General features: G+C 36.6%; 1 protein-coding gene across 2 annotated transcripts in view; it reads right to left on the bottom strand.

Moving 5' to 3' along the window:
• The window catches only part of nbeab (neurobeachin b), a 215,038-nt gene that overhangs the window by 148,377 nt on the left and 48,973 nt on the right, over nucleotides 1-17,688 (bottom strand). For both annotated transcript variants that reach the window (XM_085430573.1, XM_085430574.1), the window contains exons 3-8: nucleotides 16,178-16,278; nucleotides 15,850-15,945; nucleotides 14,296-14,417; nucleotides 6,311-6,437; nucleotides 2,871-2,990; nucleotides 505-651 (exon numbers count right to left, since the gene is read on the bottom strand). In XM_085430573.1, coding sequence (XP_085286699.1) covers nucleotides 505-651; nucleotides 2,871-2,990; nucleotides 6,311-6,437; nucleotides 14,296-14,417; nucleotides 15,850-15,945; nucleotides 16,178-16,278 — 713 coding nt within the window. The remainder of the gene's footprint in view (nucleotides 1-504; nucleotides 652-2,870; nucleotides 2,991-6,310; nucleotides 6,438-14,295; nucleotides 14,418-15,849; nucleotides 15,946-16,177; nucleotides 16,279-17,688) is intronic.

Raw genomic sequence — 17,688 nt, 5'->3', positions numbered from 1 at the left:
TGTGAGAGGGTGTTGGGGCTTAACACTGAAGAAACAGAACAGAAACAGCCTTTTGTGAGCATCTGGGACAAAAGTGAGACAATAAGGAGAATAATCTGAAAGTAAACAGGCACCTCCTTTTTCTTGCAGATCAGTGGGATGTTTTGTCAACATATAATAAATATTCACACTGTAATCCCTATTTTGGGAGGTCAGTTTCCTTTTATATTCACATTCATGTTCTGATTTTTGTTAAGATGCTCGGGAGCGCTCCACCTGCTGCAGCTGATATAACTTGGCTCATGTCTCTATCCCCTCAGAGGGCCTGCTGCTTTCCTCTGTGTACTGTGCCATTATTCCCCAGAAGTAGGTAATTTATGCAGCCGTTTATCTGGGAGGAAAAGCAGGACAGCGATACAAGGCAAAGGAACTACAGCAGGACAGAGCTGCTCATTGATTTCACAGATGGATTGGTAATGCAGACTGCTTACATGTAATCTAATTTAGGCACCCACAAGCACATACCTTATAGCCTGGTCCTAGCTGATGAATTGCAAATATCTGAGCAGGATTGAGAGCTTCGCTGAACACAAAGACAGCTCCTAGCTGTCCGCAGAACACTCTGTTAGCATCCGCTGTCTCTGAGGACCCAAGGAAGCACTTATCATAACTCTGCAAGAGGGACATAGAAAAAGAGGCAACACCATCAGGGACTAGAAGAAAAAGAAAAAAATATATATATCACACAGCTCTATTACACAGAGGTCTAAAAGTAAAATGTAAAATATTTGATTTTTCAAATGGGTCCTTCAAATGTGTTTTATTTTCTATTCCAGCCAAGAAATTCAATTTCGTTTTTCAAAATAACATTCTCTCATGTTGTTTCAGTGTTTACGTTGACAATTCCCTGATGGAAAGAATTTCCTAACGGCCCTGATTTACAAAGACATGAAACCTCTATATAATCTCTGTGGTAGTGAAAAAATGTGCTCTAGTTACATCCAGCACCAAATCGAAGGGCTATTTACAGCGGCAACAGCAAATTGCATAACAAGTGAAGATCTATAAAAGAGGTTCAATGGAAGAATAAAAACATCAGATTAGTTGATAGAGATCTGGTTCTATTTAACCCTGTAAAAATGCTGTTTTACGTCCAACATGTGTAAGATTTAAAGCAAACAGTCAACCAAAACATTACTACATATATTTATGCTAACTAAGAAATACAGCTTTAGTGGACTGTATTACTTAGAAAGATACAATAATCTATATCTGAGTTGTAGTTAAGAACAGAATAAGGCAATTAAAAAGGATATCTAAAGATGACAGCATTTAACCTTTAAGATTGTAGCCTCAATAGCAAAGAAACAGAAGAAGAAATCAAAATTATACATATAATGCATGTTAGATGTCTTCCAACTAAGTAAAGAAAATTCACTGTCTACAAAACACAGAGCTTTTCAGCAAATATACAGTCCTTAACAAATTTATTTACCACCTGTCAAAATAACAAGAAAACCCAAATATTAAAAAAAAAAAAAATCTGCCAAAATCTTGTTTATAGCTAAAACCTATATTGTTACTTAGACAAAAAAAGTCACATTTCAGTTCATGTGAATTCATGTTTTTATGCCCTCTGGTCTTCTCAGAAATCAATCAAGCACAACACAGTCAGATTTACAGCCATAAATCATAACATGCACTAGAAACGGTAACCCTAGGCAGCAATAATCTCTGCATTTAAACTAAGTGCAGTTACGGTTACACTGAATACACAGTGGGAGTAAGTGAAAGCATGTCGAACATCAAACATGGAGGAAAGGACCACGGATTAGAGAATAAATCATACATCAGAGGACAACATTCAACCACTAAAACTTTTCTGTTAGTGGGTGTACCCCGCCTTTCTGCCTATGAAAGCTGGGATAGATTCCAGTGACCCTGTTAAGGATAAATGGAAGAGAATGGATGGAAGGACGGGATGCGGGAAAACAACTGTAATTTAGCGTCTTAATAAAAAGTTTTTAAAAGTTTGATTATTTTATCTGCTTTTCTGTAAAACAATCAATTTGAAAATTTGTGGCCAACAACAACAATTACAATTCAGCAAAATAAATATAATATAACAAAATAAAAATATAATTTTTAGTGAAAACTGATGCATAGTGATGGATTAACCATCACAGAAACATTTTGGAAATTACAGAAAATTTAGGACAGCTCTGGCTTAAACCACATTGCCAGGTTGTCTAATAAATTTGTTGCTCACTGTATGTGACCAGAGACCTGCTTATGTCTATGGAATACTGCAAATGTTCATGTTTTTCTTCATGTATCGCAACATTTCTTTACAAAAATCACAAATTAAGGCATCTTCATTTAATGTGGTTGAATATTTCATGAACTACACTTGGTTCAAAGCACACCTTTCTAAATGTGTTTCCTCTCTGCAAGTCCAAATGCAACACTAATCATTTCTAAATAACTGTGCGAAATCATCTGAACATACAAATATTCTGTTAGACTGTAAATCACCTTGTTATCACACATTTTAAAAAAGACATCCTCAGTCTAATGGAAGTTATTATTTACACATAAAACAGCTACTGGGTCTCAAAATTGTATTCTGATATCTACTGCAGCACAACCGGGACAAACATGTTCAAATAAAGAGTGAAACCCTAGACAGACTTCAGAGGAAAACAGTGAGTTAAAACTCATTTTCTCATTTCATCAATGAGAATTATTGAGGATGTATACATGTTTTACTCCCACAGAGCGCGAGCCATGCGAAACATTGATGTGGCAGCCTTAGTCAGCCTTGTGCCATGGCATTAAAATCACGACAAAACGGCAACAGTGAGAAAAAGTAACAAATAAGGAGGACTTACATCATTTGTGTTGACGTGCCATGCCATGTCTCCATAAGAAACAAGCTGTCCGTTAACATAGCATCTGATTTCACTGTTCCTCCAGCGGCTGTAGATGTGGACTATACTGATCATGTACCACTAAAGGTGAGAAAGAAATCAGATTGAGATTTTAAGAATACAGCATTATGTATTTAGGTCATTAATGTTTTAACTAAATGTATCATTTAGTTTATAAAACAACATCACAAATAATTTTAAATGAATCACAAAGTTCAAAAGAACAATGGAAATGAAGCTTGCTACACAATGTTCTCAGATTTACAAAGGAGGAGAGTAAATAATAGATCAGAGGACAGGCCAAAGGGACGCAAGACAGCTCATTTTTATCACACACAAAAGGAAGGTAAATACTGGAGAACTGCAGCCAAAGGGGTGAGAGGGTGCAACAATAAAAAAACAATTTAAAAATTAGCAAGAGGGAGAAAGTTGTTTCTTATTAACTATATGCTAAAAGAGGTAAACATTAATGGTCTGTTATTATATTATTTCACAAGGTGAAGCTGTTCAATTGCTTGTCAACACAAATCAGCCAGTCATATAGCAGCAACCACCTGAAGTTCAACCCGAGCATCGGAATGGAGACAAAAGTTAATTTAAATCACTTTAAATATGACGTGGTTGCTGGTGTCTGCTGATGTACTGGGATTTCACGACCATTACTAGGATGGTAATGGTTGGGGGTTTCTTTCCACTCTTTGGGTTCCTTAGTACCAACTGAGCATTCACTAAATGTTACACAATACATGATTATTGTTGCTGACCATGTCCATCTCTTTATGACCACAGTATACTCATCTTCTGATTGCTCATTCCAGCAGGATTACATGTTGTGTCACAAACCATCTAAAACTGGTGTCTTGAGCATGATGATGAGTTCACTGTACAAAAAATGACCTCTACAACCATCGCATTTCAATCCTTTGGGATGTGGTTGAACACAAGATTGCGGATGTACAACTGGATGAACAACTCTGCAGCAACTGTGTGAAGTTATCACGTCAACGTGTACCAGATTCCTGGGGGAATCATTCAAGCATCTTGTTGAACTGATGCCACAAAGACTTAATGCAGTTCTGAAGGAAAAAGTAGTCCCAGCCCTGCTAGCATTAGGTACTAGCAAGGCGAACCTAAAGAAGTGAACAGTGAGTGTATTTATATATTTGACCATATCAACTGTTCATCTGCTAAAAAAACAAAAACAAACAAACAGTAACTAAAACTTAATTCTTCTAAATTAATTCTCAATTCTTTATATAATAAGAAATAGGAAACTGTAAGCAATAGTAGCAGGAATTGGAAGCAGCAGTTGGAAATGTGGAAAGTGGGACAAAGGCACACCAGGCAGAAGCAAAACAATGTGGATTAAATGATATCAAGTAGAAAAATATATTTTTTCCACCTTTTATTAAGATATATTTTCGGTCTTTTTACTTTTTGTGCCTTTACTTGAGAGTAGGAACATGGCATGTAGCAAAGAGACAGTGACACTGCAGTCCAGGCAATATATGTGGCCTCTTAATTATGAGTTTTTAAAAATGTTAATTCGATGTTGCTTTTTATTAAAAATACTGCAGAACTCCTTTGAATTGGTGTCTGCACTGCTCTTGGACTTGCTCCCCCTGTCAAGCTGCTTGTGCCGATAACAATAAGACGCCCGATGCAGAACTGCATACCACTATAAAGCACTCAGGCTGCTCATAATATGAACATAGGGTAAGACTGAGACAATCAGTCACAGCAGCAGGAAACAGATTGTCCATCTCCTACAGTACGTGACTATGCCCACTTTTTATTAGTTTGACCCAGGAAGGGCAATGTGAGCAGTCTAATAGAATTACTGCTACTTCACACAAAGGTAAGGACACTTAAAGTAGGACTCCTGGTTATGGGGAAGAATGCAAGCTACCTGTACTTATCCACAGATGTCTGAACTCAAAATCAATTAAAAACTCAATTTACAACAAGTTGTCTTCTACGTTATTCCACAAAAACATACCTGCAGTGTGACACTTGGAATGAGACGAATAGTTGTTCCCAGGTCTTATGTGAAGCCTCTAATTGTTTGACACATGCTTAGAGACAGCTTTCATTCTCTGCAGGGATAGGTACGCTACACTGACACTTCATGCTAAATTAAGTTTCATATTCTCATCTACATTTACATCCAATTAGACCTGTTAAGACTGCTCAGGGGCTTTAAATACATTCACGTTTACATGGAAACATACACAGCATTACTTATGTGTAGTGATTTGGTGTAACAATAAGTTCAAGACATTAATATAGTATAGAGACAAAGGCAACAAGCACAATTGTCAATTTAAGAAAACGGAACAGGGAATTGCAATTGGGATCAAGAAACAGTTCAAGAGAATTTATTTTTTACCGCCAAGCTTATTAAATCCCCTAATCCACACTGGCATGTTTGTTTGTTTTTTCCTGACAGTACACTGAAAAATAATCATATCAAAAGGAAAGAGTTTCTGCACCCCTGAGCCCATGCAGCCCTTTATTTGTTATACTTTTAGATAATAAAAAAACTGCATTGATGCAGAAAAGCTCTTTGCACCTACTGTTTCCGCCACACAGAAGATACACTAGGAATCGATAGAGGGTGGCATGCTGGTGCAGTGGTTAGCACTGTCACCTCACAGCAAGAAGCTTCCTGGTTTGAACGCCAGCTGTGGTCGTTCTCCAGGAGTTTCCTACAGCTACACTGGTTTCCTCCCACAGTTCAAAGACATGCTTGTCAGCTTAATTGGTGATTCTAAATTGGCCATAGATGTGAGGTGGATAAAGCGCTTGAAGTGTGTAGAATAAAGTGTCGGACTTTGAATGACAATGAAGAACACAAAAAGTACTATATGAATACAAGTACACTGCATTACACTATAATCAAATCTATAAGAGGAAATACACTAAAAACAAGGAATATCATCAACAGACATCGTGTGTATGGACTGTTAGGGTTAGACTTACTTATTTTTACAGCTACTACACATTTTTCCAGTTTTCATCATGAAATATATAAATGTTTTCATCACCACAGACCTTACTAGGAATAGATAGAGTCCATGGGTACAGATAATGTAACTGAAAGAAGTCTAAATAATGATATATGGTCTAGAACAGCGGTGTCCAAACCCAGGCCTAGAGGGCCGGTGTCCTGCAGGTTTTAGATGTGTCCTTGATCCATCACAGTTGATTTAAATGGCTAAATTACCTCCTCAACATGTCTTGAAGTTCTCCAGAGGCCTGGTAATAAACTAATCATTTGATTCAGGTGTGTTGACCCAGGGTAAGATCTAAAACCTGCAGGACACCGGCCCTTGAGTCCTGGAGTCGGCCAAGCCTGGCCTAGAACACTTGGAGCAGAAACAAACCAAAAGTGCTCTTACCTTCCTGGGCTGAAAATCATACTTCACACAATGCTGAAACCCTTTTCCTTTGGACTTGAGAGATGTGATGATCAAGCAGTTACCAACAAAATGTGCAGAGTAGCCGATGCCCTTGCTGGTGCGAAAGCTGCAGAAAGAGATATTCACACAGTAAATCATGAGCTGGCAAACTTGACAGGGTAACCCAAATGTACTTAGCCACAAACAGAAAAAAAATATATTTTTAAAGCAACAAAAGCAGAACTTTTTGACTAGCAAATTATGCAGTCCAATTTCTTTATTTTTTCATCCTTTCAACTTCATTCGTATGTTTCCTCCTTAAGGCACCAAACAAAGAAAAAGAAATTAAGAAAACGGTGGCTTTGCACTGCATAATAAGTTTGTGGTCACGCTATTTTAAATACCTTGCACTGTGCGGCCAGAAAGCAATTTACAAAAGTAACTGACAAATAACTCATAAGAGAATTGTGATATTATACCTCAAGAATCACAAGAGCAAAGTAGCTGTAGTTATTTGTTCAGCTATATAGTGAATGGATTTAAACAAACAGAAAAGCGAGACTATGCTTTGACAACGCTCTCAATGGCAAATCGCTCCACTCTGATGTTCCTGCCTTCCTGGTAAAAGATATATTACAGAAGCACTGAGGAAATTCAACTTGTAAACAATAAGAACCGGGGACTTCCGGTAATGGCGGCAAAGTGAGGAGACCCGTGCTTCGCGTGCTCAGTTGTTTTTTCTTCTTTAAATACTCTCTATAAGTCCAAATAGAACTTATGTTTAATATAGCTAGCTTGGGATCATAAGAGAACGCTATCATGCCTAAAAAATTGAACAAAGACAAACAAAAAACTACGTTTGAGGCACAAGATGAAAGCGGGGTGGAGGAAGGGCAGATGGACGCTATGCATGAACACGAACAAGAAAAACAACCGGCAAATTCAGATATGCCTTCTACCTTGGACTTATTAAACGCTATTCGTTTGTTCAAGCAAGAGTTCCATACTGAAATGGGCGGAATTATGTCAGCAATAGGAGCTGTTCAAGTTGATATACAAAAATGTGGAGGGCGAATTGACGAGGCTGAAAAAAGAATCTCTAACGCGGAGGACGAAATCACCTTATTGAAAAATGATATGGAAAGTCTTGAAAGACAGGCTAAATTTCTCTCCAAAAAGGTGGAGGACTTGGAAGGAAGAAGTCGGCGTAATAATATTCGGATCCTCGGCATTCCTGAAAAAGAAGAAGGTACAGATCCACGATCTTTCATGGAGAAGTTTATATCGGATACTTTGAAAATTCCCCCTCCTGTCTTGGAGAGAGCGCATAGGATAAATACAAGGCAAAGCTCCATTGCAAACCGATCGAGAGCCTTTATAATTAAGTGCTTAAGCTACAGAGATCGAGAAGGCATTATGAAAGCCGCTAGGACAATAAAGGAATTGTCGTATAAGGACAACAAGATAGCCTTTCTGCCGGACCTACCTGCAGAGACATATAGACAACAGCGCCAGTATGATGGTGTGAGGAAGAAGCTGCGGGAGATTGGATTATGGAAACACAGGATCATTTACCCGGCGAGGTTGCTTTTGACCAACGAGGAACGTACGCAGGTATTCGATACTCCAGCGGACGTGGACGTCTACATTAAGAGCCTTGAACAAGCACAAAATGCCTGATAAGGCATATGATGGTAGATCAACAACTTTGCTCTAAGTGTATTTACGCACTCTAATGGAAAGAACAATTTATTATATTGCCAAAGGATTACTACATAATGTTGGGCTAGACATTGGCTATTTTGTTTTCTTAATAAGAGTTACTAGTAATTTCACTTATTGTGTTAAATGTGGGAGAGTTAAAACTTGATAAGGTGGATTTATTTCTATTGTCAATATGTATATATATTTTTTTCTTTTTTTTTCTCTTTTTCTTTTTTTTATGTAACAACTGTTGCTAAACGCGGGTAATTAGTTCCTCGGCCTAGAGTGGTCATGTTTCAAGAAGAGAACGGAAGTATTTTTGGGGTTAAGGGATACCTGTATGTTCGTATTCAGGCTGGGGGGTGGGAAGGGTTGCTCTCTCAAATCGATAAATGCTCAACATGGTATAATATCTTTCCTTTTTTTTTTTTTTTTCTCTGTGTGTGTATATATATGTGTGTGTATTTAGTTAATAGTATAGGTTAATATAAGTAAATATACATGACAGAAGTCTTGATTGACTGTGCTTCTTGGAATTGTAGAGGTTTGCGCACGTTAGTAAAAATAAAACAAGTCACTAGTAGGATTAAGAATTTAAAGGCCAAAATAGTGTTTCTACAAGAAACTCATATGCTAGATAGTGAGACAAATAGAATGAAACGTAGATGGCCAGGTCAAATATTTTCAGCGCCCTACTCCTCCAATTCCAGGGGCGTCATGATAATGATTCATAAATCTATACCTTTTCACGTTGAGCACGTGATTAAGGATAGCAATGGACGTTTTCTAATAATACAAGGTAATCTACTCTCCACTAGACTAAATTTAATTAATATTTATGGCCCAAATGAAGATAATCCAAACTTTTATAGCAATTTATTTCTTAAAATCTCAGACTTACAAGGTAAATGTATAATTGCTGGGGACTTAAATTGTGCTCTGAATCCACAGAAGGATAAATCCTCAGGCATGGATAATACTCACAATAGAACACGAAAGGTGATCAAACAATTCATGAAGGAGTTAAATTTAAGTGATATATGGCGAGAGCAAAATCCAACCAAGTTGCAATATTCTTGCTGGTCAGGTACACATAAAGCGTACTCTAGAATAGATTACTTCTTGGTATCAACTGAGTTGGTTCATTTTATAAAAGATTGCCAGTATAAGGAAATAGTAATTTCGGACCATGCAGCCGTTACTTTGACTTTCATAGAACCAAAACTGATCAAGACTCGATTTGAATGGAGGTTTCAACTGAAGTGGATGCAGGATAAACAGTTTCTTGATTATTTAGGTAAGCAAATTAATGAATACTTTGAATATAACTCAGATCAAACATCGGCAAGTGTAAGATGGGAAGCCTTTAAAGCATACTTAAGAGGGCAAATTATAAGCTATACTAGTAATAAAACAAGAGAAAGAAATCAAAGGATAAAATATCTGGAAGTAAGAATAAAAAAGTTAGAAGAGATTAGCTTTCAATCAGGTCAAAACAATGAGTATATTGTAAAAGAACTATTACTGTTGAGAACGCAATATAATGAAATGACAAGTGAAAAAGCAGCTGTTAATTTATTGAGATTAAAGCAACAATTCTATGACCAAGGTGAAAAACCCAGCAAACTCCTGGCATGGCGTATAAAAAAGATGGAATCTGAAAGGGCAATTACAAAATTAGAAAATTCAAATGGTAATACTATAGTAGACCCATTAGAGATAAATAATGCATTTAAAAGATTTTATGAAACGCTATATAACTCTGAACTCAATAATGTAACTAGAATGCAATCTTTATTTCTAGATAAACTTGAAATACCAAAAATTTTAGAAAAAGACAAAGTAAATGTTGATAGGCAAATTAGTATACATGAAATTATAGATGCAATAAACTCCTTAAATGCTGGCAAAACAGCTGGTCCAGATGGATTGCCAATTGACCTTTACAAATATTTTAAAGATAAATTAGCACAGCCCCTCTTAGATATGTATATAGAATGTTTTAATAATGGCAATCTTACTGACTCATTAAGGAAGTCCCTGATAATACTGCTTCCTAAACCTGGAAAACTAAATAATAAGTGTGAAAATATGCGCCCTATAAGCTTAATCAATACAGACACTAAAATTATTTGTAAAATTTTTGCTAAAAGATTAGAAAGTATTCTTCCAGTTATTATAGGGGATGATCAAAATGGATTTGTTAAACATAGACAGGGTTTTCATAATGTAAGACGAGTTTTAAACATTCTTCATAATCAAAGTGAGCAGGACGATACAGCCATTCTCTCGCTTGACGCGGAGAAGGCTTTTGACAGAATTGAACGGTCATATCTTTTTGATGTCATTGTTAGATTTGGGTTTGGAAACGTATTTCTGCATTGGATCAAGCTATTACATTGTCATTCTGTGGCTCAGGTTAAGACAAATGAGATAATCTCTGAACAATTTGATATTAAAAGAGGGTGCCCGCACGGTTCACCCTTATCTCCACTTTTATTCCTTTTAGCTATTGAACCTCTGGCAATAGCTGTTAGAAACAGCGGACAGATACAAGGTGTTAGGATTGGTAGAAAGGAACATAGAATTGCTTTATTTGCTGATGATATCATAATATTTTTAAAGCAATTAAAAAATTCTGTGCCCGCTGTAAAGGATTTATTAGATCAGTTTGGGGTTTTCTCAGGGTATAAAGTTAATGTAACAAAATCGTCATTAATGTTACTTAATCAAGGGTACATTCAAAATGTAAGTCAGAATATATCTGGCTTTACTGTTAACTCTGAATTCATCTATCTAGGTATTAAAATAGTTCCTTCATTAAAAGATGTGGTGGTACTTAACTATAATATAATACTACAGAAAATTTCCAAAGATTTGGAGCGTTGGATAAGTCTACCACTATCTATTATTGGAAGGATAAGTGTTCTTAAAATGAATGTATTACCTAGACTGTTGTATATGTTTCAAAATGTCCCACTGGCTCCTCCTGCTGGATTATTTACTAAATTAACATCACTAATCAGAGAGTTTATCTGGAACAAGAAGCAGCCACGTATTCGTTTGTCTTTGTTGTACCTTCCCTTTGATACAGGGGGGTTGAAATGCCCCAACTTTTACTGGTACTATTTGGCTATTCAATTAAGGACAATAAGATTTTATTTTTCATCCCAAAATACCCCGTCATGGGTGGGGATGGAAGCAAATGCTCTTAAAATGCCATTAAATTTGTACTTATATTCTGCGAAATCCAAACAGTTAAAGAAAGAAACAAATAATCCTATAGTTCAAAACATGATTGAAGTCTGGTTTACAATAAAAGAAATGATGAATATTAAGAACAATCTCTCTCAGTTTAGCCCCATCTGGGGAAATGCCTTATTTGTACCAGGAAAGTTGGATGCAGGGTTTCAGGATTGGGCAGTAAAAGGTGTTAAGAAAGTGGGTGATCTGTTTTGTGATGGAGTAATGGTCTCATTTGAGGATTTAGTCTCAAAATTTCAAATCCCCCAAAAACACTTTTTTAAGTATTTACAAATTAGAAGTTTTATTTCATCTATGCAAAATAAATCCCTTAATTTTCCCCAATTAAGTAAGCTAGAGGAGTTTATGGTGAAAAAAGGTGGTAATAAAGGTTTAATTTCAACATTTTATAATTGGATTGTTTCTGCCTCTTCAGAAACATCAGTTTCTAAGTTGGAAGCTTGGAGAAAGGACCTAAATATCAATATTTCTGAGGAGACATGGAAGTTAATTTGCTTAAAAGCACAAAAACAATCGATTAATAGTAATTTAAAATTATTACAATACAATTGGATTATGCAAACATATGTAACACCGGTGAAACTGAATAAATATAATAATAGAATACCAGATACATGTTTTAAATGTGGAGAAGCCCGTGGAACATTTTTTCATTGTATATGGGAATGTAGAATTGTTTGTGCCTTTTGGCAGGAGGTGATGAACAAAATAAACCAAATTTTAAATAAAAAGATCACTTTAGACGTAGAAATGATGATACTACAAGTGTATCCTAAAAATATTAAATTAACAACCTATCAAATTAAATTTATGGATTACTGTACATTACAGGCAAAACGTATGATTGCAATAAATTGGAAAACATCAGTTCCTCCTGCTATTGGCGCTTGGATAAACTCCTTGACACAGTGTATGGAAATGGAAAGGATTACGTACTTTCTGAAAAATAAGTTAATATATTTTGATGAAATTTGGAAGCCATTTAAACATTTTTTAAAAGTAGTAAATATAGAACAACTTATGTAGGAGAGTGGAGTAGGAGGAAATTGTTAGCATTGTGCATGCTATTTTTGTTTGTTCCTATTGAATATATTTTCTTCTTTCCCTTTTTTTTTTCTTTTTCTCTTGAATTATGTATAAATGCCACATATGGTACAATTGTATATATATTTCATTTTGAGCTTGTTTTTTTTTTTTTTTTCTTTGGTCGGAAGAGAGCAGAGCGGGAGGTGAGGGTGGGGGAAAAGGGTTTCTATTACAACAGCATATTATGGGAAACTACCTTTGAATGTTGTTGAAAAAGTAATAAAAATATTTAAAACACAAAACAATAAGAACCGACCCTATACAGCCCACACTATGTACACGCACAAACAACCTTGCAATAGAACAATAGTTCTCCACTCGTAGCCTGCTTGGAATGAACATCTTTTTCATTGCTGACACGCAATACACTTTCACAATCTTCAGGTCTATATTAGTCTTCCATCTACAAAGACCCACTCCACCACACCACCATCTAAGACAAACAGACCTCTTTGTCAAGGCAGATAAAGAGGATACAGGCCTGTGCAACGCAGGGCTGGATGCAGAGCTAGAGAAATATATGACCCACACACGGATACCGCTGAGGCAGCCAAGACACAGTGGACACACTCCTTTCTAAAGATACAATTCTTTTTGTTGTCTACATGCCCTACCAGTGAGCTGTGAGGCATTCAGAGCAAAGCATAAACAGGATTAGTTTGGCATATCTCACCTTTTTGTGGGACTGTACCAGTGCTGAATACAAACATGATTGGACGAATGCAAACATCACAGCTTAGCCATTTTTTTTTCTTTTTGATGTTGTACATCTGACAAACACAGAACAAGTCTCTCCAAGGTGAACAGACTCTTTCATTCACACTGAACTACCTATTGACAAAGGATGTGATGGACAAAGGAGGGGGGAACAACTAAGCTGTAATGCCTCTTCACCTCACTGTGCAATACCTTTTGTGCAATACTTTTGTAAATAGTCAACGGTGCAACAGACTCAATACTTGAAATGTGCAATTCACTTGTATTTTTATTTTTATTCCTATTTATTCTATTTATCCCCTTCGTATATTTTTATTTATATTGTCTCTGTATTTATATATATGTGTGTGTGTATAACTCTGTAACTTCTGTCGGTGCGGTGCTTTTTTGGAAATCGAATTTCCCAGAGGAACCCACCCGAGGGATTAATAAAGTTCTATCTTATCTTATCTTATCTTATCTTATTGGGCAATTAGTCTTCTCTCTGACTTTTCATCTTTATTATTAGCTCGCTCTCCTACTACAATTCTTTTATATGTCGCTTTTGTATTTTTCTCCTAGAGTTCCTCTAATAAACAGAGCAGCCAAACATCACTGCACGTCTAGGTTATTGACTTTAGCACTAATTACTCACAAGCTCCTTCCTGGAAGGGCTGCTACGTGAGCCTTATGTGGCAGATATTCAAAACTAAATTAATACCTCCATAGCGTCTCCCAGAGCGGCAATTCACCACTGGAGTCGGCAGTTGTGTAGCCGCTGTAGTTCATGGCTCTGTGGGTTTTAATCTCAATAATCTCACCTAATTCCCTATTCTTATTATAATTCGTGAATATTATCTGGCAAAAATGAAGCCCTTTTCACAAACCACATTACATAAGAGCTGGCAGTGTGTAAAAAACTGTGTGTAAAACTAGTTTAACCTTGAAAAACAAGTTGCAGTCATAATCTACTTAGACGAGAAAATCACTGTAGGTCACAGCATATCAGACACCATACTGCTTTGTCAATAAAACTGCTTGTAGCTTTATAGGCCTCTGCAGAGAGGGTATGATTTCTAATACAAAGCTAAAGCAATTAGAATGATGGAAAACTGGAAAGCGCAATTCACTTCTCTTTGGCGTCATAACGTGGCCTTACAGCACCTATGAGAGGGATGGGCGTGTACTGAGGACATTGGAAAAAGGAGTAAAAGCATAAGTTAGTGTGTACTCACCAGTAGAGATATGGTTTGTCCTTGTCCACGTTGATGTTATTTAAGGGATCCATTCTGAACCAGGTATTAAATGTAAACCCATTTTGATAAGGCCACTTAGCAATAGGAGGTAAAGCAATTGCCTAAAACAAAAAACAAACAGAAAAGATAGCAAAGGACAAATTCATGCACCATCAGAGATAGCTCCTTAAAATTATGTTCCCCTACTGCTATCGCTGAGTTACATGACAGGGTAAGCTAAATTATACAGACTAGTATGCACCTAAGCTTTATTCTTGTTTGCTTTGAAGAAAATAGGGGCAGTATATAAATTGAAGATAAATACTGGACTGGCTGCATAAAGTTTAACCAACTTTTGCAGCTTCCCTGCAATGCACAGGTCCTGCTCTACTATACAAATGTTATTTTAGTCCATTGTTAGATGGCATAGTGACATCATAATATATAATATACAGTATATCTGAATATTCAGATTTTTTGGCTATACATTTGATGTTACTGTTGTGAAGTTAAAATGACACAATGACTCATAAGGTGTTACCGGTTCATAAATGCTACATATGGGTCATTTTAGTCCATTGGTAGGTGGTTGCTGGACACTATGATAGCATTATAATATCTGATTTGTATAAGACGCTTCAGGGGCCTTAGATGTACCTCTTTGTGCCAGTTTTGGCTGCTGAACGAGTTCTTGTGTAGGAGGAGTTCACACACAGAGAGACTGGTGTATTATAGCAGGATAATATGCTACTATACTATACCATATGAATTAAAATTAAACATAAATATATAAGTCAGTAATGTAAATTAAAATGTTCATAATTTCACCTACAAAAAAATACAAAAAGAATATCCCTGAATCCATACTTTCATTCCATTTTTGAGACTAACATAAAGGAAAGTCTTTATTTTAATTATCCAAATATGTACCTCCACTTAAATATTGATGTTTAATAATTGCTCTGGAACTGTCGTCCATAGCGTTAGGTGTTGACATAATTCTCATGCAGACTACATTATCAGCGCATGTGTTCAGCCTCTTTGACATAAATCTGCTTGAGTTCCACTTTGAGTGAATTTGCAATTAATCTCAAAGACTTTCGGGAGTTTAGTTTAAAATAACTTTTAAACCATCAGTTTAAAAAAAACAAACATTTAATGACATCACTGTGACACCTCATTTACTTGCTTTAATCAGCATCCTGCAATATGTTGATTAAAAATCCAGCAAACCAGAAAAAAACATCAACAAGGCTTTTGATCTTGCAAAGCCTTAATGAGGAAAAGGCACAGTATGGTATATTCCACATTATAGAAAGTGTATTGCCCACTATGCAGACCAAAAAGTACCTGAGATGCAGTTTGTGTATGTGGATACACCTCCCCTTATTCCCCCTTTCTTAACAGAACCCTTTGTTACCTGTGTAATCTTTGATTTTAAGGTTCATTTGCATCTTTTTATTGCATTTTCACACTGTGCATGCAAAAAAGTTCATGCTTGCAATGCATGTATGAAAACTGCTTCATGGCAGAATGTACAATCTGAAAGCTTACTGCTGCGCTGCGACCAGGAAAGTTGAAGAAGGCATCCGGACCGTGTCTCTGAGGCATCTGATTGAGCACCGACAACATTTTGACTGCATGCTTCGGCTGCACAGGTGGCAAAGATAAAAAGGGTATAGATAAGACAGCAAGGCTTTCTCTGTGGCTGGCTGGACAGCAGACATTCAATAGCTTTTCAGTTACTTCATCCAATCATTCGACAGTAAGTCAATTACAGAACAAGCCACAGACCGATCAGTGTTGATGGGTTTCTTGAGGCGACTCCAGTGACAGTGTCAAACAATCACACACATGTACAGCTCGTCCTGGTATTACTCACCCAGAGGCCTCCTTCTCCTCGCAACATGCTGAAGAGCATTTTTAGTTCCCTCACTGTGATGCTGTAGCTGGCCAGTACTCCCAACATATCCACTAGCAAATCTTTAAAGACAAAGATAACATAAACACATCACATGCAGCTGCACTTTGCTGATATTATAATTCATCCACGCTGGAGGTTTTCCTGGAGTTTCTCATGGGGAAAAGTATTCATATGACTGAACATCTGAGATAATGGAAACAGTTTTACTTTAGATTACAGTTCATTGTCCGTGAAATTCTTATATTTAACACAGAAAAGCCGAAATTGCATGGAGAATGACTTGGAACACTGCAGCGAAAATGCATTTTAATTTCATCATCTGAAGCATAATTTAGAAGTAAGATGGGGTACGGGTGTAAGTTGCACAGCCCAGCATGTCAGTGACAATGACTTCAGTACACAAAACCGCAGTGACAAAAAACTCATCTCTAAAATTAATCTTCAAAGACTGAGGGGTTCTGAGCTCAGTTGTTTCTACATCCTTGTGTGTCTATTTCTACCTGAAGGTGTTATCAAAAAGATATAATATAATCCTGGTACCACATTTTAATTACGTCTGTATTTTATTCGAAGCTCTGCAACAAAAAAACCCCAAAACTTTAGTTTCTAACCAATACATGTAAAATATTGCAGGATAAGTAAACAGTAAAATACAGTAGTTTATATTTAATATTAAGTGCTTTTGTGAAACGAGAATACATGTGCGTGAATGCAATGGAGTGAACAGTAGTGAAGGCAGATGAGTTTAAATACCAGGGATCAAACATCCAAAGCAATGGACAGTACACAAGAGAGGTGGAAAAAGAGAGTGCAGGTACAGTGAAGTGGGCAAAGATGAGTTTCAGGGGTTAGTTGTGACAGAAGTATAGCAGCGAGAATGAAAAAGGAGGTTTATAAGACTATAGCGAGATCTGTTATGAGGTATGGTTTGGAGGCGGTGGCATTGACAAAAAGATTGGGAAAGAAGGTGGAAGCAGCTAAGACTTTCAATGTGAATGACCAGGAGAGACATTTCCTCTTTTATACTATGTAAGATAAAGTATATTAGGAGGAGACAAAGTTAGAGAAGTAAGGCTAATGTGGTTTGGACATGTGAAGAAAAGGGACAAAGGATGTTGAATATGGAGCTCCCAGAGAGTAGGCAAAGAGGAAGATCACAGGCAAGATGATTCATGGATGTAGTGAAAGAGGACATGCAAACGGGGATAGGGTGAGATGGAGGCAGATGATCAACTGTGGCGACCCAGTTCAAGGCTATTGTGACTTTTCCCAAAAACTGATGTGTCAAAAGAATTGTGTGGATTTGCTAAATTACTGAACAAAATCTAATCCCCATACACACTTAATTTCCTTCATATTTTCAATGAGAATCATCAAGTACACTGTTGTCTTCACTACTTGGTTTTGAAGAAATTTGTTGATGTTTTTATATTTTTTAATCATGTTACTATAGAACTGTTTTGGATAAA

Source organism: Copadichromis virginalis, linkage group LG14 (genome assembly GCF_057382275.1).
Source record: "Copadichromis virginalis isolate Kocher_CV1m ecotype Utaka linkage group LG14, C_Virginalis_male_GT1.1, whole genome shotgun sequence".
NCBI lineage: Eukaryota > Metazoa > Chordata > Actinopteri > Cichliformes > Cichlidae > Copadichromis > Copadichromis virginalis.
Note: the sequence above shows the minus strand (reverse complement) of the source record. Positions and strands in the feature narration are given on the sequence as shown.